This window comes from Caenorhabditis remanei, chromosome X (assembly GCF_010183535.1).
Source record: "Caenorhabditis remanei strain PX506 chromosome X, whole genome shotgun sequence".
Lineage (NCBI taxonomy): Eukaryota > Metazoa > Nematoda > Chromadorea > Rhabditida > Rhabditidae > Caenorhabditis > Caenorhabditis remanei.
The window spans coordinates 9,337,937-9,362,024 of record NC_071333.1 but is presented as its reverse complement, the minus strand read 5'-3'; the positions used below and the strand labels follow the sequence as shown (position 1 = coordinate 9,362,024).

General features: G+C 37.2%; 4 protein-coding genes across 4 annotated transcripts; 1 reads left to right on the top strand and 3 right to left on the bottom strand.

The window, feature by feature from the left end:
• Positions 1 to 2,158: 2,158 nt before the first annotated feature.
• GCK72_023826 (uncharacterized protein) lies at positions 2,159 to 3,465 on the bottom strand (the record flags this gene model as incomplete). The annotated part of the gene is made up of 5 exons (XM_053735574.1): positions 2,159 to 2,314; positions 2,362 to 2,508; positions 2,558 to 2,709; positions 3,300 to 3,370; positions 3,416 to 3,465. 5 exons carry the CDS (start codon positions 3,463 to 3,465, stop codon positions 2,159 to 2,161), a joined length of 576 nt encoding a protein of 191 aa, XP_053579140.1.
• A 5,932-nt stretch (positions 3,466 to 9,397) lies between these two features.
• GCK72_023825 (uncharacterized protein) lies at positions 9,398 to 12,009 on the top strand (the record flags this gene model as incomplete). The annotated part of the gene is made up of 6 exons (XM_003109502.2): positions 9,398 to 9,709; positions 9,963 to 10,104; positions 10,527 to 10,680; positions 10,920 to 10,997; positions 11,722 to 11,854; positions 11,923 to 12,009. The coding sequence occupies 6 exons, from the start codon at positions 9,398 to 9,400 to the stop codon at positions 12,007 to 12,009; spliced, it is 906 nt and encodes a 301-aa protein (XP_003109550.2).
• Positions 12,010 to 12,390: 381 nt separating this feature from the next.
• GCK72_023824 (uncharacterized protein) lies at positions 12,391 to 14,457 on the bottom strand (the record flags this gene model as incomplete). The annotated part of the gene is made up of 5 exons (XM_003109754.2): positions 12,391 to 12,475; positions 12,527 to 12,883; positions 12,932 to 13,076; positions 14,124 to 14,279; positions 14,334 to 14,457. The coding sequence occupies 5 exons, from the start codon at positions 14,455 to 14,457 to the stop codon at positions 12,391 to 12,393; spliced, it is 867 nt and encodes a 288-aa protein (XP_003109802.2).
• Positions 14,458 to 17,173: 2,716 nt separating this feature from the next.
• On the bottom strand, positions 17,174 to 21,054 carry GCK72_023823 (uncharacterized protein; the record flags this gene model as incomplete). Its single annotated transcript, XM_003109473.2, has 19 exons — positions 17,174 to 17,300; positions 17,346 to 17,512; positions 17,792 to 17,981; positions 18,036 to 18,169; positions 18,216 to 18,293; positions 18,616 to 18,706; positions 18,755 to 18,809; positions 18,855 to 19,020; positions 19,068 to 19,163; positions 19,209 to 19,460; positions 19,509 to 19,599; positions 19,667 to 19,807; positions 19,865 to 20,010; positions 20,055 to 20,133; positions 20,222 to 20,295; positions 20,340 to 20,505; positions 20,568 to 20,692; positions 20,744 to 20,887; positions 20,995 to 21,054. The coding sequence occupies 19 exons, from the start codon at positions 21,052 to 21,054 to the stop codon at positions 17,174 to 17,176; spliced, it is 2,382 nt and encodes a 793-aa protein (XP_003109521.2).
• Positions 21,055 to 24,088: the final 3,034 nt, after the last annotated feature.

Genomic DNA, 24,088 nt, shown 5'->3' with positions numbered 1-24,088 from the left:
TTTGGACTTGAACTCACAGTACCGCTTGAAAGTTTGTCATCAAAGGAATTTTTCCATAAACCGACAAAATGCAGTGCATGTTAACAAGATTTTGGAGCTTTCCACTTTGACAATCTGTAACTTTCATGATAGTGTCCTGACAAAAAAATGGTCAACTACAAAAATGATGTGCTGCTCTGCTTAGCTCATTCCAAATTTCGTGGATGATCAGTTGACCCCAAAATACACTATCAATCTTAGTCATTTTCCTCTGAAAACAGCCAAAGTTGTTATTTTATTGAGCGGTAATAAGGTAGACTTTGTCTAGTGCGGCCTTTCATCAGGGAAGCCGTTTCACACTGTTAAAGTTGATCATTTTCAACTTTCACAGTCAAGTTCCAACTTGATTATTTATGACCAGTTTTGGAGTAACTGCCACAAACTCCAAGATAAGTGAAAATGTTCCAAAGCCCGCACTGTTTAGTGCGGCCATGATGGGTTTTCGGCAATCACACTGAAAAACATTGATACGGCAGCACTGTATAGTGCGGCCGTATTATATTTTGCCTTTTCCCTTTGTACAAAAAAGTTGTCAACTACAAAAATGGAGCTTAACTTTCAAGTTTGTGCCTAAATTGTAGCAATGGTTGACAACTATTTTTTGTACGTTTCGGCCAATATTTCGGTCGCACAACCATCATCAGGGCTGCTTTTTTAAAAAATTTTCTCAGATTGTAGACTGCCATGCCCATATTCAAACGATCAGTTTTCTGGCTGTCAGATACTCTTTTCTTTCCGTCACATGTCAGGAAAATGGATGATGACTTGCCAAGGGTCCAAACTTTGATCTCATTCTTCTCGAATAATAGGCCTCGAGGGCAGAAACTTAATATGTATTTGGAATCAGCGTTTTCTCAGCTTTCCAATGATATAGGTCACGTCCCATATCTCCAGATTGACTCCATGACCTTCACTAGTCAGATCACTGTTTCCTACTTCATCATTTCAGGGAGAGCTATCTTCAATCCTTGGTAGAATGACTTTCAGTTCTCCTGACGAGGTTGGACCTTCAATAGTTTCGTCAACTGTTATCTTTTTGATTTTTTTCAAGACAGTGTTTGCTCAGTTGATAACTCAATCACAGTTGACAAAAAGTTTGAACCAAAAGCAGAGTATGGTGTCAACACTTCTGAAGAGAACCGAGGGCTAGCAGTTGTAACAAATGTGGTTACTTCTTCTATACACTGTGTTTCAGCCAACACACACACACACACACACACATACTTTTGCACACGCAGAAACATACTCAAAATTTGAGTTCCTTTCTTTTTGCGAAAACCGAACGACAGACATATCATTTCTCTAGTTTCCCCTTTTAACAAAAGTGTCTAGATTTTTCGATCAGTTTCTGTTGTTCCTTGTTTATCGAATAAAAGTGTGGTGGTATGAATGGACAAAAACAAAAATAGATCAGCCAATCACTATATTTGGCATACAGGTTGCAACGCATCGGTCAAATAAAACAACTGTGACATAATCAATCATCCAGTTCATCATTCGAAACATGATGATTTCAGTTGTTTGTCAGTGACAGTGTCACAACTTACCATCTCCTGTTCCAGCGTTGCATTCATTTTTCAAAAAAAAGGTTTAAAAACGGGAGTCAACAAAATTTATAGATAAATAATAAAAATTCGTGTTTCAAGCTTGAAAAACAGCTTTAGAAAACATCACGTTATCATTCAATTCACGCACAAGCCATAATCACGCAAATTGTAGAAATATACTATGATTCGGAAGCTGTAGTTTTGAAATGATAAGTAAAGTCAAAGAAATTAACCCATCAAAAATAGTCATATCGCATGCTTAAAGAGCATTTTGAAAGTACTATCACTTTGAACGTTTGAGTTCCATTAACAAAAAAAACCCTCCAACAAATATTACAAAAATCATCAACAAAAATTACAGAACTAAGCTCAAAATCCATCGTTATCCATCCGTCGATCTCGATTTTTTGAAGTTTTTCTTGTCAAGTTTGTTTTTGTAATTGCGATGTCATCTGTTACGGAGTTAAGACGTGAGTCCAAGTGTGAAGATGAAGAAAATTCTGGAAGTAACGGAATTCTAAAAAACCTGTTGTCTTTCTCTAGTTGCTTACCTCCAATTAGATTTTTGTGACCTAATGCATCGTTCTACCCACTAGCAGTGATATTCTCAGATTGTGTGCACATAAATTCGAGATCAATGATTGTGAGTTCTTGCAATGCGTCACAATGCATCGTTTCCAGGTATTCGAGTCAACCGAGTAGGTAACTGAAGTCCACCAGCGCTGAGGCTAAAAGTTGTTTGTTCTCAATGTTTTTTTGAGAATAAAATACATACCTCAAGATGACGGAAAACTGATTCAGCCGTCTGGAACATGTCAAATTGTGATGATTGCATCGTAATTCCAGTACTCATCGGTTCCATTACAGTGGATTCGTGTGTTGTGAAGATGTGCCAATCCGAAACTTCCTCAGGACGAAAAAACTGGAAAATAACAATACTTACTTTGTTAGAAAACTCATGATAAACTCACAGCTTCATTTGAATTAATCTGCAAAATATGTGCTTGAGGTCGGTGTGCTTCGAAATTTGGTTGAGTCCTAACTGTTGCCTGTGGAGTTTGGGCAATACTCGAACCAACATAGAAACCAGTGAAAAATTTGCAGAGTTCGTTGTACGGATTCTCTGTATTGAGCGGTCTTCTAATAAATTCATGGTCTTCTAGTCCCAGAGACTAATCATCGCACATCATTGCAAAATCAGGTCCAGAACAGTCTATGTGTCAACTTCTCATTACTGTTCTCGTTTATTCGAAACTGCGCCAGCCAAATTACAAGAAGCTGATTGTCGTTATCCTTAAAAAGGTTTGTCTACTTGTTGTATTCCCGTTGCCAATAAATACTTGTTTTGTGGAGCATTTCCTTCCGAATAGATTGGGGCGGACTGAAACAACTGTTTTTGTTTGAGTTTTGTTCTATTTTTATGAATTTTTCTTTCTAAATTTCACCAGCCCAAGCTTTTCCGATTAAAAAAAAACTGCAGAATTTTATTAAAAATATCGTCGTTCCAGCAAATTCCATATAGATTTCGGACTATCTAGCATCGATGTTCTTGTTTCTTTCAAAAAAATACTTTTTCGTCGTTTTCGTGTAAAAGGTGATCGAATTTGAAAAAATTTCGACAGACTTCTTTTTTCGAACTACCGAAAATCCGGGGTTTAATTTTACAATTTAACCCATTTGTCGGTCATCGTTCAACATTTTTCTCAAACTCACGGAATAATTTCTCAATTTGAGCACCACAGCCTTCAGAGTTAGCCGAATGAACGCGGATTGTAAGAAGAAAGCTGAAAACGTTAGATTTTCTCAATCAAATTTGTGAAAAAACTCACTAAACGTCCATTGTCACACTTTTGGAGTGTTGGGCAACTGCGATATGCATGAATTGGTGACGTTGTGCCAGTAAGAAACACTGACACTGAAAATACAATTAGATTGTAAAAAATAAAAATAAATGACAATTAAGTAATTCGAAGTAGCGAAATGAGCTTGTAAAACCGGAAAAACAACGAGAGTGGGTGAATGGGAACACCAACTGTCCACCAGGCGGAAATCGATAATCAAACAGTGCGCGCCGACCGCCTGCCGTACAAGATGGTCCCTTCTCCGTCTGCGTCTCTCGCACTCGTTCGGTCTCTCTCCCCTTTTTGTTTTATGAAGTAGGTCACCACGGTAACATTTATAGTGGTCCGGATTGTTATACCGTCTTTTGAAAGAACATGAGGTAATAGTAGGATACAGTGTAGTATCATCATCATTGTCTTGAATCTGAACGGTAAATAGTCGTCTATCTTGGAATTTATACTTTTAGTAAGAAACTGGTCATATGTGAGTTTCATTTGAAAAAATTCAAATGATGACAAATTTTCTTCGAGCAGTTTTAAAGTGACAACAATATAGTATGACCACATTTCCCAACAGTTTGTTGTTCCGACGTTAGCTTGTTCACTTTCCCCTGTTTCTGAAAGTCCGTTTGGAAAATGATTTTCAGATGTCGTTGTGAAATCATCAACTTCAGTTTATCATCTTTTGTCAGTAGATTTCTTTCACAAGTATGAGTCTTTTTAAAAATTCACTCTATTTTTAGAATTGTTCCCTCTCCCCTGTTTTCAATATTCCCCATTTTGCCAACTTCCAAGAGTTCTGCATGTAGCATTAGATGAATGACTGCAGGCAAGGCTGATTGCGTTGTAGAGCTTGACAGATCCGTAATTTCCCAAAATGTTCCAAAACGTAGAAATCAGTGCCAACCACTTCTTTGAAAAAGCAATATTGATGTGTTGAAGTGTGAAGAGTGTCGTATCTTAATCCAGAGCAGTTGGCAAATGCCCAAATAGATGACTCTAAAATATTCAGATACCCAGTTTATTCTGTAAATGTCTGTATTTTCTGTTTCCAAAGCTCCAACTTTTTGCTTGTGTTTTCTTGTGTTTCTAAATTCGATATATGCGTCCAAGTGCGATCGATAAACTTCATTCTGATATGTTTCGAGAATGTTCTCACAGCTCATCGTCTTTTGAAACATTTGAAAATCTGAAAAACCTGTAAAATGGAAGTATTTTATAAGGACACATCCTTTCATCAACTTCAAAAGTTGGAAGCAATACAAACAGGAACAGGGTTTTTTTATTTATAAAAATTTATTAAAGAAATGTCGGTTATATTAGGTAAAGTAAATTACATACAAAAATAACAACTAAAAAATGAAACAAAAACACTAAATGAGGTTCTAGCAAAAGGGAACTACACGCAAAAAATCTAACAACTAAAAAACAACTAATATGCACAGATACGCTGAAATGAGGTTGATAAAAACCTTAATTTACAATATATACAAATAAAAAACTACACTAAAAGCTATATGTGGTTCTATTACTCTACAAAAAAACTAGGCTAGATATACGGTATAATGACTTATATACAGGAAAACTAAATAAAAATAATAAACTAAGAGAATAGATGCGCGGCTTGTTGATTAAAATATAAAAACTACTAAAATAAAGATATGCGGTTGTGTTGACTAAACTAATTAAAACCTATAAACCTACAATACAAAGTATTTTAAACAGGAAAACTAAAACTAAACTAAAAGGATAGATACGTCGTATGTTGACTAAAAAATTAAAACTACAATAAAAATAAACTTTAAAAAACCTAACTAACTAACTAACTCCATGTGGGATTATTGGGGAGTGGTGGCGTAGTCGACGTCCATTTCTATAAAATGAAAAATTGTTAAAGAGACATTGTTAACCTGACTAACTTACTTTTTTCTTCCTAGCGAGCTTCACCAGGAAGACCTGCCAATCCGAAAAACCAAAAATCGAAAACCAGAATTCAAAAAAAAGCATCCTGTTGAACGAAATACCGCTATTCAGTAAGCAGTCTATCGTACCAGGTTCTGAAAAATATCTTAATTGTTACAACGTCCAAACAAATGAACAAATTATGACTCACCTATACAATATTTACACGGGGAAGAAGGGAGTAGAGCATGACGAGATTAAATATGAAATTATGATGATGATGATGAAGACAATCTGAAAACTAAGACTTATTCTCTGAAGAAAGAAACCGAAAGAAACTTACATTTACATTGGGTTGTTCCGAATATTCGAGAGACGACCGACCACCAGCCCGGCCGGAGGGAACAACTGCCAAAACGAAACGACCCTCTCTCTTCCCCGGAGAGATAATGTGTGTGGTCTCTCCATTCTGCCTTGTCTTTCATGTACCTCCCATTTTCCTTTCTTTCTTTTCCCTTTTCTCTCTTTCACTCTCTCCCAGCACGATGCGATACGACTGCAGAAGTACACGTTGCCCGTTTTCTGCTCTGCTTCTTTCACAATACTATTTCCAACATCTCGCGCTCTTTCAAGCGGTTCTCTGCGCCTCGAAAACGGAAAAGCGACGACTTAAAATGAGAATAGAAGAGCAGATCAATAAGAAAAAGAAAGAAAACGTTTGCTGGGTTTAGACGTGTCATCGAACAACTGCCCACTGCATTCGGGAAATTGGATGCGCTGGTTTTGGGTGTCAGCAAGAGAAATGGAGATCTGAACCTTGAAGATAATTACAGAGCGAGAGTCAACTTCTTAGCAGACAACATTTAAAAGTTGAACCTTTGTGGAAGTTGAAAAAAAGAAACGTTTTTTTAATAAGCGGTGCAAAATGAAATTTGTGTTGATTGGACATGATTTTTTTAATTGTCAGTTTAGAAAAAGTACCACAACAAAAAATGTTCAGCATTTTACAATATTACGATATACGTAAAGAATTTAAAATTTCATAAAAAATTTCAATCTCAAAGTATTCTCGTAGCGGTTTTCAAATAAAAGTCTACTTTTTGGATTTATTGTCAAAATTTCATTTAAAAAACTTTGGTTTTTGACGAGAACTCAGGAGGAAAACCTATTCAGATCTAATAACTCTTGAAGAGTATATACTAATTGTGCATAAATTATGATGAAAATTCTAGATTTCAAGAAAAAACACAAAGAATATTATTTTTGACCTCTGAGCACCTACCGTACTAATGTAACCAGGAATCAGGGCCCAAAAACCATGGTATAGGTTGCTAATGGCTTGTTTTAGATTATTTTCTTAAAATGTCTTCTTAAATTTAATTCCCACATTGTTTGAGTCATATAGAGAATGTTTTATATTTCATTGGCCGGGGCCTAGAAGAATCCAAAGCATACAAAAAATAGACAACAAGTACGGTGTCTCGGAAGTTCAGAAAGAAAATGGGAACGTCATCTCTAAAATCAATAAGATTCATTGTTTTATGTCTCTTATTTAGATCTTTTTTATGTTCCCCATGTGTTAGATTATCTCATGTATTTTAAGAAAGTAATCGTGGAGATAAGATCAAATGTAGACATTCCAGGTCTTATTGGATTTAATGACAGGTGTTGGATACAAATGCGTCCATGTGGTAATGTGACAGTCTTCATAATTCTTCTGTGATGGACAGTTTGAATGGAATATACGACGTGTTCTTCCCCAGTCATCTATCTTAGATGATCTTATGAAGAATAACCGACATCACACTCCATCTTTCCAATGAGTTATTTACCGCTCCCTATGCTGGCCTTTGAATGTAAAGTCGTGGATTGCCTATACGATAATAATGGGAAACAGCTGCAGGTATAATTATTTTCCTGAGGATTCTTTTCCACCATATGCTTTTGCCGTGAAAACGGATTGAAATCTGAATGAGAAATAAGAACTCTGCTTGGGTTCAGCCAGTTAAAAAAGAGCAACGTGGAATGAATGGAATAAAGACAATTTGATTTTAGAAATTAATATGTCGATTAATAGGTCGATTTTGTTTCATCAAGCTGAAATTTTATTACATAAATACCATTGAAATCCATCTAAAATCATTCAAACACACAAAACTCATTAAAATCTTTCATGGTGATCGAAATTCTTCGAAATAATAAAAATCACTCTTAATTTCTGAGTATTTCGTGTGTTTCCTTATTCATTTTGAATCTGTAAAGTCAAGCGAGTGAGTAATGTGAAGAATGTTTAAGAGACATATTTGTGTCTGAGTGCAGGTCAAACATGATGAAAACATGGCATGGCTTTTTCTACTGGAAAAGAAGTTTTACAAACTGTGACTTGAACCAAATGTCCTGTCGCGATAGAGTGATTTGCAGGTCATTATAATAATTCAAACTTTCTTATGAACTATAATTAATATGTAATTAAAAAACCATAATCATTGAATACATTTTCAATAGTCTTGAGAAACATTCGTGGTTTCAGAAAAACTTTAAATAATCAAGTATTTTATTGTGCTTTATGACATAGGTCAAAAATTTCTTTGTCATGAAATAAAGTGATTTTGTTTTACTTCATATTGAACAGACTTCAAGTATTGGTTACCTTGAGTTCACAATCATCACAAATATTGAATTTTCAGCTGCTGTTATTAATACAAAATGCGCGCTATCAATAAAAATGATAAATGCCAAGTGCAAATCATTAACAATGTTACATGGCAAAATAAAGTTTAATAAAAGGTTAAATAAACCTTCTGGATGTTTTCAGTTTGCAAAAACGGCAATGTTTCAAACTGATATGAAGACGGTGAATTTAAATAGAAACTATAAGTTTACAACGTGTGTTTCATTAAAAATGGCTTTTGACGATCAATCTCAGTTTTCACCATCATACAATTTCCAAAATTAACTCTGAGGAGGGCGTGTGTTTGAATAGGTTCAAGTTATGAAGAAGAGAAAAATTGAAGAAATGAACCTCGAGGAAGAGCTTACAAATTTTCTAACGTCTGCTTTGCGAGAAAAAAAAACTATAATTTTAATTCTAATATCGCTTTTGGATAACTAATTGCTCAAATAATTCAAAAAAGTTTCGCTCCCGGGTGGGCTCGAACCACCAACCTTTCGGTTAACAGCCGAACGCGCTGCCTATTGCGCCACGGAAGCAGCGAGTCCCTCTAGGCTGTTGGTCGTAGATAACAATGCGGGCGGTGGCCATTTGGTATGACCGCACGGAGACAGCGGGTAAATGTTGGAGTGAAATGTGCCAGTTGGATCCGGATGAATGTAAATTAATTAATTGCTTTGAAAAGTTGTAGAGAATAGAAAGAACTGAAAATTAAAAATAACATAACAATGTTTTTCGAACACAGAATTCAATCCACTTTATTCTATGTTCTACCTTTCACTGTATTATGATACAGTTGAAAAATGTCATAAAAACTCAAATAAGATTCAAATTAGTTTTTCAAAAAAAAATTTGAAACAAGGTTTTGAAACTATGAATACATGAATGTTTGAAAAACTGTTCAATTCTCTTCTTGAGTTTTCTTCCTCCTTGTAATATACTTCTTTCAAAAAATCGTCCTTGATATTTTCCAGTCTGTGTTTAATTTGTGATTTCAATAATGATTACTGGCGAACAGAATGCACGTCACCTTCAAATTACGCAATAACCAGACATGAACTTCTCTGAAATTTAGTGTCATTATTTTGATGATAACCCTGCTATCTTGACATTTCCTCTCAAGTTATGAATAATGGAATCACGTCCATCATTAATGATGAGCTCATCATCCGTTACCTTCACACCCTTTGAAAAAATTTGGTTATCTTTCAAGGACACATGATAGATAACAGTATGATGTAGGAAAAACGAGAAAACGCTGGACGCGCCCCCTGAAACAAGAGCAAACAGGGAAAACGGCAAAAACGGAGAGACGGTAAAGAGCACAACAAAAAAACGAGGCTCGGCGCCTCATTGCTTTGTTCATTCATTTCATTCGACTTTCCTACCACTTGATCATGTCACGTTTTCACGTCCCAGTTCCCGATTATGACTTCAACGACCGACATAGAAACCCTTATATTCCAACTCCGGATTATACTCTGAAGAATCACAAGCAGAAGAATAGACCATCTCTGAATAATATTGGATTGGATTTTGCACCACCGAACGTTCCGGAATTCAGAGAAATTGAAGTACAACTACCACCAATCACAATCCCCATAGAAGTCTCACAACCAGTACAAAAGCAACCAAGTTTCCAAAGACCCACCAACTTGAATCGTCAACCCGCCTCAAAACTTCCTGATGAAAACTTTAACTATCCAGAGGTAAATCATTTCCCAGAACTTAAAAGAAACGTTTTTGAGCTTCAAAAATTAGGTAAATGTTTTCGAACAGTTGTTTGAGAGGAATACATGTTTGAATTAGAACAACTTTTATCGTAAACACACTATGAGTATGATGTTTTTCGTTCTATTTTAAAATGTCTATATTGACAAAATGAAGGCAACACAGTCTTATGAAATCCATGTAAAGCATAAAACTGAAATGTTTGACACCGTAGCATCTAATTAATTTCAGATTAAGCAGCATTCATATATGGAAGATCGTAATGAAGAAGAGCGTCACATGTCCACCAAAGAACACATCAAACAAATCGGTGTCCCTGTTCTTCCAGGAATGGCCACACCCAACTTTGTAAATCAGAGTTTTGAACTTTCTGGTACGTCTAATTTGGTTTTTGGACCTTTATTTTGCACTGCGCTCTTCTAGTTAGATAAAACGCCTAGAAGACAATGGAGTTTGCTCGACTCTAAAATTTTTTCTTTTTTCTTCGCTCAAAATTCCATGTTTGAGTGGCCGTAAAATTGTGAATTTTCATGATAAGGATTTGCCGTCAGTCTGGCGTCTAATTTTTTCTCTAACTCTATCAATCATGAGTGCTATCATCATAAGGTAGCTTGTGAGAGATGGGTATTTTGTCTAACTGGCACAATTGACATTTTCGTAAATGAATTGTTGAGTTGTTCCGATTACAGTTGTTGACACTTTTTTAGAGCAAACTCATCAGTTTGACAGTAAATCATCAACACATTTCATTATCACAAAAAAGTAAAGGCGCGAAAACAGAACACTTTTTTACAGCAGCTCCTGTGGCTTCTGATCAAAACAAGGCCTTCTTGCGTCATTTGGAAAATCACAAAAAGTTTGATACTCTTCGTGGAGACCGGGGAATCGAGGATTGTGAAATATGCCAAATTATGAGAAAACAGTTGGAAGCAGAGAAACAGGATTCTGGGTACGGTTAATGATATGTCAATCAAACATTCCTTCCGTTAGATTAATAGGAATTCAGACAGTAATTCCACTTTATTCTGGACTAACAAAAACTATCATGTTTCACGTGCGTAATCTGCCTACCGGGTGGGTGGAAGGAGACAAAAAACAAACTTGCGGTGGCGACTCAGAACCTATAATCTCTTGTAGAAACAATGCAAATTGACGTGCATGCTCATCACTTCCTGTTTATTCTTTCAGGCATCACTCATGGGAACAACCTAGAAACGGGGGACAACAACATTCGAATTCTGGAAGTGGGAAGATAAGGCCAGACGTGTAAGTAAAATTTAATTTAGACAGAAATTGTGATCAAGACGAACACATGTTTAGAAGAGGTGCCTTTTTTATTTATATTGTTTCGTTCACATTGTTTACAGTTTTGTAACAGGAACTACCATGCATCACTTTTTGGTATTCGCGTACCCTTAGTTACAACAATTTTAAAAAAAACTTTTTTGTCATCTTGTTCCGGTTCAGTTTTCTTATGATAACTTATCTTTAACTATTCGTTTAGCACGAGAATTCCTTAGATCAAAAGTTAAAACAACTTCCTTCTCTAGTCCTCTTACAATAGAATCTTCAAAAAGGGTGGTCTGATAAGTGTTGAAAACAATCTCTCTCAAGATAGTAACAAAAAGCGAGTTGTTAAACAATCATCAAAGTTTGAAAATTGAATATTTTATGACGCCGTAAAACTGTAAATTTTGTAAATTTTGTAGATTGTGTGATGATGAAACTGATCGCAAATTTTCAGTTCGGAATGAATGTAGACTTCGCACCTGGAGAAAAGAAAAACTCAGCATTTGATATTTCTAGCAATAAAATTTCATCAATTGATTTCTGATAACGTTGTGCTTTGTTCTATGCAATTGTAGCAGAATGTTTACGATAGAACCATTGAAAAAAGTGGAATGATATTTCTTCCGTGGTGAAAGTTTTCCATCATAAAACGTTTTAGAACGTTGAAATAATATGATTTCCAGTAAATATGTTGTTTCAGTCGTAATATATTTCGTATCGAAGAGCAACCTGAACCAGAACCATACTTCCGCTCAATCAGTGCCCGTGCCCGTCACAATTACGAAAAAAGAAGAGATGAAGAGGCCAGTATTCATGCAATGGAGCAAGTTGAGGTGCGTTTTGTTGTCTCTTAAGAACCTTAGCGCCTTAACTCTAACATTTGATAACGTCAATGTTGCAGATTCTTCACATGGAACGAGAATTTGCATTGTGCCGTAAATCGGATAACACTATCGGATGGATACCTTCTTCAGTTTTTGAGCTGTAAACTTTGTCACCATTTTTCTGATTATTTTATGATTACTTCTTCTCTCTTGATTCACCATTACAGTTCAATAAACACTTGTCATAACATTTTTCAACTTTATTTGCAAACTCAATATCGGTTGCAACGGGAGAGAAGAAATCGGGAAGGAAAAATATGGAGAAAACTACAATTTTTTTCACGGGTTGGGAGCGAATGACAAGCAAACTACGGACGGACGGTAATAACTTAGTTGGCAGGCGAACCTGTATGCAATAAATACAAAGCAGGAGTGAGATCAGAAGACATTTTGAGAAGAGAAGAAAGTTGAGAGATGAAGGAGATGGTTATCCATCATTTGTCCCACAATCCGCCTAAAACGTGGATATTTGGGCAAGTTGATAATTAGATGATAGACTCTTCACCGTTGATTGTGAAAAGGGTCGGTTCGGCTTTCGAACAGTCGATGAACATTTGAGGAAGGGGAGTGCTGAAATAAGTAATATTATAATGAACGTTTCCAAAGAGTCTTATTTCTCACCGAGTTGGAGTTTTTGGGACGGCGGTGCTAGTGGAAGCTCCAGATTGTTCATCTTCAATAACAACTGCTGTTTGCTGTGGTTTCGGTTGACGTGGAGATTGACGACGAGGCTTCCTCGCAGGATGACGACGAACGGGGGATGGTGCTCGAATTGTGTTCGAACGAAGGGGGTTGATTGGAGAAGTTGGGACTGGAGAATCAGAAATTTCTTCGGCGGAGAGGTACATCGTAGTTGTTTGAACTGATGTCCCAAAAAAAGGGCTCGGCGGGCTGTAGTAAGGAGGAGGCGAGAAGCTGGCAATGTTGTTATCCGAAACAAAATTGGTCAGGTTGTAAGCTGGTGGTGCGTTGGAGTTACTGTAACTATTATGATTAAATGACTCATTTTTTCCAAATAATTATTACTCAGTGATTCTACGGTCCTCAATGTCCGCGCTTTCATCGTAGGTTGGTGGGTTCGTTGCTGGTGGTGGTTGGATAAGCACTGTGCTATCCGGAAGAACGATTTGTGGTGGTGGTATCGGAAACGGTGGGATGAAGGTTGGTGGATCTGAAATACAACCCTTCATGACAGTCATTCGATCTTTCTCATCATTGTTATTTTCAATACCCTGCCATCCGTCTATTCTAATAAAACAAAATATAATTAATCCACTTAGTTCACTTATTAAACCCGAGTAAACCCTAAGTAATTGCTAGAGTAACAGACGGGTGTCAGGCAGGTTTCGTGCAAGATGTCCATTGTTTTATTCGTCTTCCCTCGCAGCAAACACTTGTGCTTACTATAATGCCGGGAGAGTGATCATTATATAGCCAATGATGGGAGCAGATGTCCCTTATTCTGTCAAGGTCGGGATGAGCGCACTGTTTAGTCCGCGCGCGCGAAGATGGGCACCCATGCAAATAGTACGGTTTTTATGGGAACAGATGTGAACATGAAATGTTGCCACTTGGTGACCCCATAAACCAAGACCATGTGGTAAGAAATCGGTAGAATAAATAAGGAAGATGGGTAACCAGTCTATCCAATACGGTACTAATCATTACAAGTAAATAATATTTCTTCAAGTGCCTTTCAGATTTCTTAAATTGACTTGCTCAACTCGTTTTCTGCTAGAGCCCATTTAAATGAAAAACCATCAATCCCCTTTAACGTCTCCGCAGTTTCTGCACGCGCCACTCTCTTCACCAGCTCAACCCATTTAGACCGGCAGCGACTCGTCTCATGATCCAATCTAATATTCAGAATTTTGTATGTGACGTCAACCGTTCTTACCGACAAAAGAATGTCTTAGAACAGGAGCTGCCTGTGAAAGGCGCTTTACGCGGTTAGAGGAAAAGACAGATGTTCGAACGCGTGTATTGTGACATAAAAGATGGAATTACTGTCTTTCAGTGTGCAATTTTACAATCACTCATCCGTCGGTTCTCGTTTCTTTACCCCGATTATCTTTCAAAGACGACGTTTCCGCTTGGGAAAGCACTGAGAGAATGAAGAGGAACCCCTAATTAGCGAGCAGTTTCTTCTTTTTCTTTTTCCGGGATAGACAGTGCAATCGAAATAAGAAACTTTGAATTTTATGAAACCCTAACTTACAGGAAGGAAGAGGTGGTCGGTCTGTGAGTTGAAACAAATCGTGTGGGTTTGAACGAACGGTGTTCAGAATCACAGCTGGTTGTCGAGATGACTTCTTGTCCGTGATGAAGAAAGTTAGCATTAGAATACCTACTCCAGAGAGCAGGATTGCAGTGACTGAAACTTTAAACTCTGTTCTTCATTTGTTAAATTAATCCTTAGGTTACTTACTTGTTAAAGCAGCAACTGTAGCATCATGTCCTAGACAGACAACACTGAAGAGGGTACAGGTAAGAGCAGCCAGAATAACAATGATCAAAACGACAGTGCGGGTTGATGGTTGAGACAACGTCATGATACCTCACTTCACTTAAAAAGAATGCATTGGTAGAGTGAGAGAAAAGGGTTCGAATGAAAGCTCGCAAAATGGAGAAAAGTGTGGGGACTTCTGAAGTGGGCGTGGCTTGGGACGTGGCAAAGAATGAGTGGTTGAGTGAATGAAAGAGTGCGGGATGAGCAGAGAAGTCAGGAATGGGAGCCGGGAAACATCAACCAAAAAAGAAATGAATGCGAGTGAAGAAAAGAAAATGGAAAAAAGCCAATGGAGATGGACCATAAATCCTATAGCTACGGTATCCACGGAGACAAGTCATCAGTCTTTCGAGATATGAAAAATGCGGAAATAGAAAAATAAGAACTAAAGGAAAGGAAATTAAATGTTAGAACCGTCCCGAGGTTTTTAGATCGGAAGAGTCTTTACTGAAAATTACTAAGCGGCACGACTGAATACCTAGTTTAGAGAATTTCTGAAATCTATTTATTTACATACATCCTACAACATTATCGGAATCCTATTTACTCGAAGTTGCTAATTTCAGCACATTTTGCTTTGCTTTTAAAAAATCACGGAGTTCTATATGGAGCAAGTAACAAAAAGTCTAGAGACCTTTTCCTAATTGGAAAGATATTGGCCATATTTAAAAAAGTTGTATTTTTTGCGCTAAAAAAATATGTATTGGTACCTAATTTGAGTTGATTGTGCATCTCAACATGTGCAAAGTTCCTACTGAAGCTTATTGAATGCTTAGTTCATGATTCTCTTTTTTTCCGCCGACAAAGTTTTTTAATAGGAGAGAATGTGGGACGAAATATGAACAAACATGTTATTGATAAAACTATATTGAAACAGTCATGTGGGAAGCTTCTGAAGGTGTTGTTTGATGAAATACGTGAAATGCCAGGGGATATTTTGTTCAGCAATGGCTATGATTGATACAACATCGATAAAAGTGAAACTATACTACTCTAAGAGCATTATCAAAACTGAGCAAAAATTATATAGTATCACAGAATAAGGTACCAGAAACCAGAATGTATCCTTGAGATCCTGCGAAGGAAGGAGGAGTCAAAGTGGTGCCGCGCGATGAGCAACTGGCCCATTTCCCCTCCTGCGAAACCCGCGTCGCTTTATGACAGATGGTCTTGGTGGACATAAAGGATGTGATACCAAATTCTTGACACAAACAGTGTCATTGTCGTTTAAGGGAACCGGAGAGAGAGAAAGGAAAAGGAGTGAATAAGAACATGAATGTACACGCCTGCCTACAGATACAATCCATCATTCAATATGATGCACATCTGCCCCAGCCTCTGGTTCGCGTCGATGATGAATTTTGAAGCATCTTTTCTCAACGCGTAATGCGTCTTGGTTTTCAAAATCGCATTTGTTTCCGTACACATTCCAATAACAAGATGTCATTATCCCATCGTTCCTCTCTTCCTCTGCCCCCTGTTCTGCGTAGAAAACGGATTCTGAGCAACGAAACCGATGAAGACATTACAGTGACTTGTGACGCCTACTCAATGAGCAGTCCAAGCTCATTTACACGTTGTCTTCGTTAGGTCGAAATGTCGTTAAGTGGAGGATTACGATACAAAACGGATGAAACCGCCTGCTTTTCTTTTTTCCCAATTTATTTTGTATTTTCTAGGCTCGTCGAAAAGACTGACTGCTCCTTGATTGACGAGAACAGAAAATAAGAGGGAACGCAATGAAAAATGAGAAAAAAGGGGAGCTGCGGAGATTGGAATGCTCCGGAAATTGGGAAGCATGAATTGTATGAACCACGTCATTTCTCACTTTTGGAATAGGGGTCAAACAGAATGAACTGCCGTTTAGATAGATGAGATGCTGTCTTGGATTCATCGAGAAGAGTAAGAGTTTTGCAGAAAAAGCCTACGCATTTTTCGAGGGGAAAACTCAAAATGAGCTCCAATTACAAAGCATTATAGGTACAGTATCCGCTAGAACTCGGCCATTAAACTTTCCATAAAAAAAGAGAGTGGGCATATTGCCTAATGATTGTACATAAAATTTGAATACTGAGATGACGTTATGTCTTGAATACTTTAAGAAAAAAGATTATCAAGATATTCAGATCAAACCAATACGTTATCCTTCGTTAAAGAGTCCCAGACAATTATGAAACTCACCATACAATTTTAATTGATTTGGGCAGAATTCAAAATCAATATGATGCGAATAGAGAAAGTCAATTTCCTCAGATTTTCCATTTTTCATTCCTTCTTTTGGAAATTCAGATCACCTTGGAAACCTACATGCTTCAATTTTTATGTCGTGCGCCAGCATCCCAAAAAAAAACAAAATGGGGAGAATAAAACAAAGAATTCGGAAAATTTATTGTTTTGAGGATGAAAGACACTTGACTAGAATTGCTGAACACACATTTACAGGAACTCGGAGATTTTGACAGTTCTTGTAGCGGAACAAGAACACAAATGGGAATTGAAAAGACTGGAAATGATTGAAATGATAAAATTAAACCTATAATGATGTCGTGTGAAAAAGTCGCGTTTATACAACAAAGCTCGATACTACCCTCAGAAAAACCCCATCAGGAGAACTAATAGCTAAAGTAAATTGAATGAGAAACTGGGAAAAATCATTAAATGCATGTTCGTGATTTTATATGAAAGAAAGTGTGAACGGAAAGTAACAAAGTGAGGAAAAGGCATGGATCGAAAGAGTCGGGATAAAAACCACGGGGTCATCAGAGTTGTTTTGTAAAAATGCTTGAAGAGTTAAACTGGGACGGGTCGATTACAAGATCACGGGATGATTCAGACTTTTCGGATAATGGCGTTCGTTCGCGAAGATCGGCAAATGATCGTTGGCTTCTGTAAGAAAATAGGTGACTCAATGTTCATCTCCGATGATAGTACCGTATAGAAAATGGTTGCGACTTGGATGACTGGAAGTCACTGGATGGCATTAGATGGTGACGCGATGTTGATAGAGGTAAGGCCATGACTGCAACTATTTCGGCTACTTTGCATCTGGCTGATGTTAGACGAGCTTTTAAACGGCCGATTTCAGTATGGAGGTGATCCTGAAATATGAATGAAGGTTGAGTATATATTTTGTTTTTCAGGGTGGTTATGAGATGAGAACTCGTTTTTGTCAAAAAACCGTTGGAACTCAAACACAATTTTCCTTCAACTGCGATTTTAGAGATAAATAGAGAGAAAGGCGTTAACTATGTGTGAGGCAAAGTTTCTTTATCTCAGTCATTTCTGAAATCGTGGCTCGGAATTACAGTTTCGAGCATTCTCTGGAATCTACATTTGCATACACTGTTACTTTCGAAATAGTAGGAAGGAAGACTTACATGATTCATTATTGTTGGCAATGGATCTTCAATAGTGTTTTTCACAGATCCTCCAACAATAACGTTCAATTCGTTGACTTTTGGTTCCACTTTCACACATCGAGCGCATACATTCGAGGACATCCGATTGGCTGAACCATTTTTCTCCATGCCCATGGGTCGAGGTGATTTTGAATCGGAGTCGTTTGACCTAAATCATTCTTCATTTCAAATATTTTGAAACACTGCAACTAAATTTCATTACCTGTATCTGTCAAAAAGAGAATACAACCGGGATGACGATTCTTCCGCATTTTGAATCTGAGATAGTTTTCTGGTCAGATTCAGTATCTGCCCTTCGTACATTTGTTTTTGAGCAGCTATAGAAGAATTGAGCATCTTAACTAGAACGAGTTAAACAAAGTCTAGACGTTTTTGAAAATACCTTTATTTGCACCTCGTAGTCATTTACATGTGGTAATTCGTCAAATGCGGTTGTGGACTTCTTTGTTCGGTCCGTATTCTGTAAGTGGGAAATATCAGTGCAAAATCATATATATTAGCATTAATGAGAATCTCTTCTAATCAGAAAACCCAAAAATAATGGAACTCAACGCAAAACAAAATGAATGAGAAAAAAGCGAAAATTTGAAGATAGATCTATTCTGCAAATGGGGTGCGGATTGGAAAGCAAAGTTAACTAGATTCACTGTACGATTCTCAAACAATAACAACAAGCGGACCAACAATTTCTACTTTTTGGACTTGCCTCAACCTACTTTTCGAGTAATGACTGAAGAAGAAACCGTAATTTGTAGTTGGCACCATTCAGAATAAAAACTTACTTTTGCACGATTGATGAGTAACCGATCACTTGACATGTTCTGCTCATTGTCATTCAATGATGTGAGCATCCCTCGATTCCTTGGTGATAATCTAAATTTAAAGCCATTATTCTTTTTCATATACGCCTTCACAACTCACAATGACTTCCTACTGTTTTCACTAAATGCTGTTAGGTTTCCGTCTTCGTTTATTCCTGAAAACATGCATTTTTTTAGAATACGTCACGTTTGAAACTAACGATTTGAACCCGATTGTATGTTATGAATATTCTCATATCTGCGCATTCGTTCCCGTTTTTTATGTAACCGTTTCCTCCTCCGCCGGTAGAAAATTGATTCAGGTTCGCTATCCATTTCAGATAATGTGTCCCCTTTCTGCACTCGACGTTTCCGAATTAGAAGTAGCTGAAATTAATAACTTGTGTTTTTCACCATCACGGGAAAAACGATACCTGACTGCGAAATGGCGGAGTCCATTGAATATATGACTCAGAGGAGAGATCGCATTTTGAGTTTTTGGAAATGTCGCGTAGTTTTTCTCGTAACCTCTGAAATTGTATTGTTTGTTTGAAGCTTTGTACAAAAATACAAACCTTGTTATGTGCAACCATCAACTCCACTTTCTGTTTCCAAGCCATTATCTTCGCATTATCCTCCGACACTCTAAACTGCTGTTTCTTCCTTAATTCTGCTCGTAGCTCCCTATTTTCTTGTTCTAAAACATTAACCGCCTCTGTCTGGTCTTCCAATTCTGTTGTTATCCGCTTGTTATGTCTTTCTACCAGCTGCAGCTTGTTTTTCAGCGATGTTTCATTATGTCGAACTAATGAAAGATCTTTCTCAATCTGAAACAAATAATATTTATAATTAATCTTTTTATAAATGCCACTTACGGCCTCGATTTCCTTTTGCATCTCCTGCCTCTCCATCCGAAACTTTTCTTCCATCGCCGCAATTCTGCCTCGACATCTTTCTTCCATCTCTCTGTAGATAACAGAAAATTGATAAGAGATCTTTAATTAAAAAACGGCAAACAAGAATTGAAACTCACTTCAATCGGTTATTATAACTCGCTTCAATGCTTTGCTGGTTCTGATCTAATTCTTCGATGAGCATTGTTCGTCGTTGATTGGCAATATGTATTTGTTTTTGCATGTGTTCGCATCGCATTTCGAACTCTCTAACTGTACATCTAAAAAACAGAAAAATTGATAACGACCTGTCATAGGACAATTTGATCAAAACATACCTATAATTCTCGAGTAATGATTTCATGCAGAAAAATGCAGCTCTAGCGGAAACTGAAGAGTTATTGAGCAAATGGGACAAAGTGGTCTCAAGGTAGTTGCCGAGCCCAACAAGACTAATCATTGCAGAAGTTGGTTGACCGAATTCCTGAAAACAATAGAATCAGAGGAGCATGAAATCAAGTGTAGTACCTTCAACAAAGAGATCGCTTCTTCGAGCTTCAATCCGGAAGTTGTTAAATATTCAATGACGGCCGAATGATCTGCCTCCCTGAAAAGATATTAATTATTCATCTTATTCTTCTCTTTCTTTGGAATCTTATTGCTTGGCATCTTCTCGAATTGAAAACTATACTCACCCAGAGTTATTTACATCAAGAGTCTCGAACAAGTTGATGCTTGATATCCGATAGGAATCCGCAATAAAATGAATCTGAAAAGTAATCTGTAAAATAAACTTTTCAATACTATTCTCACTTCTTCAGACATTTTCTGTCGAGCTCTGTACTGTGACACAAAATCATTCAACGATACTTTTCCGGATATTGCAATTTTGTCGAATATTCCATTAACATCTCCAAGGGAAAGAAGATCCAACTCGGAAGTTGACTCGCATATTGTGTGGACGTCATAACGTGTCAGTCTGCAGAAAGAAAAAAAATAATATAGATCGCTCATCAATCTAATGGCAAAACAATTACGTACCGTTGCGTGTCTTTAATGCCAAGCGAAGAACTGGATTTGTATGCAGCAATCAGCAGTTCGTCTTGGTTTCCGGACGCCAAATCGATGATTTCCGGTAGGAATAATAAAAATCGGTCTTTAAATTGCTGAAAGTATACTGTTAGTAGTCGGTGAAACTAAAAAAGTGAGAAACTTACGTTAAAATTGATGGAATGGTCATTGCAAAGAACTCGGTCGATGATACTACCAGCGAAAATGGATAAATTTAGTTTTTCACAGAGTATCAGCAATCCGTCTTTATCCAGTAATCCATTTCTATCAGAATTACATGAGTTGAATAACTGAAACATTGAAAGTTTCATCATTTAGCAAAGGTGGTGTTTTCGTCAGCCGCTTTTTTGAATAGTTTAAAAAAATATGCATAAATTGGAATATGAAAAAAACTCACTCGTTTTAATTCTTTAACGTGTACGTTTTCATCGCTCAAACCTTCATCTTGTTGAGCCATTGACTGCATTCAAATCATTTCGAGAGAAATCCTGTAAATAAACACTCTTGTTAATCAAAAGTTATCGACCATCCTCCACCCCCGTAAATAAATGACACGATATTGAAAAAATTTGCATATATGTGAAAAGGAGGTGAAATAAAAAAAGACGAAAGAAAGGAATAGAACTAATTTCGAAATAACTGATGGAAAGAGACCATAAATGGTGGGAGGCGTAAAATGGGGGTGGGCAATAAAAAATAAAAATGACAAGAAAAGGCAAAAGAAAAAGGCAGCAAGTTATGCCAAATAGCGAATCAGAATATATGGTCCCAAGAGATTAAGTCGGAATTTGATGAACGTACAAGACGCAAAGAAAGATGCATAAATAGAGAGTGAAAAACAGTATGGAAAAACGGAGAGAGTGCTCGACACAACAAGAAAACCCTTCCGTACACCACTAGACAAGTGCTAGTGTTGGCCGAGTGTCTTTTGTGAGCGGCCCGACGGCCGCAAGTAGTCAAAACGGGGAAGACCGCAATGAGCTGTAAAAGGATCACTTATCGTTGACCTCTTTTTTTGTGTTTTTCAAACGTAAACATTGAAGTAGCAAATAACTTTTTTATTCAGTTTCCAAAAAGAAATAACTGGTTGGTTTACTAGGTTTTGCGTCGTCCAAATCCTGACGTTTTGTACGACCATAAAACAAGCTGCAGAGGAAATGCCGGGTTTTGGTGTGGCGTCTGAGGTGGGCCGAACAAAATGACAGCTTCGTGAGGGGTCCTATGTGTAATTACTGCTACCAGCACCACACGACTCACATGGACTGCGCCTTTGAATTATTCAGTTCGAGGTCAATAGACGTGGGAGACATGCTACTTGTTTCTTCTGGAGTATGAGAAAACCAAACCTCATATAAGTCCATTTGTTAGAAAAAGTGGGAAGAGGGCTGGTTTTGAAAGGATTGTCAAGAAAGGGCGGTTATGAGAATCTCAGAATTAAAATTTTTTCCAGGAAATCGTTGGAAAATTTTTAACTAAAACAATTAAGCAAAGCTATCGACCAAACTGAGCAAAGAACCGTTTCTGAGACTCAGTTACCAGAAAAATAAATGACTTACACCAAAATTTCCAATATTGTGAGGGTTCAAGAGACAAATATGCCTACAATTCAACCAATGGACTCTCATTTGAAGAAATTAGGAAAATTATTAATTATCAAATTTAAAAACGAGAATGAATCAGAACCATATCCTATTCTGAATCAGTGAATCACAAAACTAGGTGTTTGTCAAGTTCTCAGTTTCCCTAACTGAACAAAATTCAAAATATGGTAGGCCAACGGAGAGGATGACGTTATAAAAATGAAAATTCCAAGAAAAGTAAAAGGTGGACAAGTTTTTTATTGTCATCTGCCCGTGAAAAATCACTAGCGATGTCTATCAAGCGAATGCGAGGAGGCAATCGGACAGTGGGGGTAGAGAGGAAGAAGTGCTATTTTGAACCTGCCGAAACGTTGAAAAAAAGTGAGAACTAGTTTTCGCGCGGTCGTTGACTGACAAATTTGCTCGACATTGGGACAAGGAAAAAACAGAATGAGAATGACATATCGAACATACGAACGTTTTGAAATGACAGAAGGAAATATCACTTTGGAAATTGATGGGGATCAGTGTAATACATAAAATCTAGTGGACATTCAACGAGCATCATTCTTTACACATCGATTGCGCGCAAGCGTGTGTGTGTGTATTTGAGCGATCGGCCGTTCAAAGCGATTTGTATCAAGTTGAAATAAAAATTTTGATGCTCATGTTTCACCTACACAACGTTGACCGACCAGCTGGATGCCTCGGGGCCATGCGATTAGTTACAACCGACGGCTGTAAAACTATTGAATGAGAGTCTATTGGAGATGGAGGGGATGAGTCAATCGAAAGAAGAATGAAGAAACAGAAAGAAGATTTATTAGTTCTATGAGACTTTTTTTGAACAAACATCTGTCGTGAGAGATGAACTTCACAACACAGATATCGATAGGAAAGGCAACTAAGATAACACTGAGAACATTTGCAGCTATTCTTATAATGAAACCTGGAATGTGTTGCAACATTGAAATGAGAAGGTTGTAATGAAAGAGGATACAGCATGGCTGGCAAATAGATCTTATCTATGAATTCATTGAAGAGGAAACTTTTTTGATAGAAACTATTAGAACAAATTTTCCGTTTTTCAGAGTGTTTAAACTTGAAAAAGCATTACTGTGAGTTGAAGTAGTGTTATTTTTACTGAGATAATTGACCAAAACACACTTTATTAAATATATGCGGTTAACTGATTCGTATTATCTCTAAATAATCTGATATCGACAAAGTTCAGAAAACTAAGACGCAATACATTTATGGAGGCTTACAATGCTAATGCGCTTATCGTTGTACTAGTTGTTCTTATCCTAGTTGACATGAAACATATGAAAAGACTATGGTACTACAGTTTTTGTAAACTTGAAATGATATATGAGAAGGCCTATTTTAAAATAAAGTTTGTAAGCAGTAAAAATTATTGTCTTGTATAAATCTAGCGAGGCTTGTTTTAATTGGTCCAATAAGAGACATATACAAATTTTGGGCGAATATACAACGTGAAAAATAGGCAATGCTCCCTGGAGCACTTGTTATGTATAGTGCGGAGCATTAGTCATAGAGCAGTACACTACATTGAATAGTTTTCTACATTTTCAAATGTACGAATGTTTTCAAAAACGAGGTGCCAAGAAAGGAGAAGAGAAAGAAAGAGATGTTTGGGTTTCAACAAAGATGAAACACAAAAAATCAGTGTGCCGAACACAAGAGGTGGGAAAGGAAGAACATAAAGAAAAAAGCTATAAGAAAAACATGGCGAAGGAGCACACACCATTGGCAGTCTTCGGTTATTGCGTGCTCATAGGCACAAGAGAAGAATAAAAGGAAAAATTGTGAGTAACCGGAGTATTCTCTCTGTCATATGTGGAAAAGAAGAACAGAACGTTTGTTTGATTCGGTACAAAAGATCTTCCC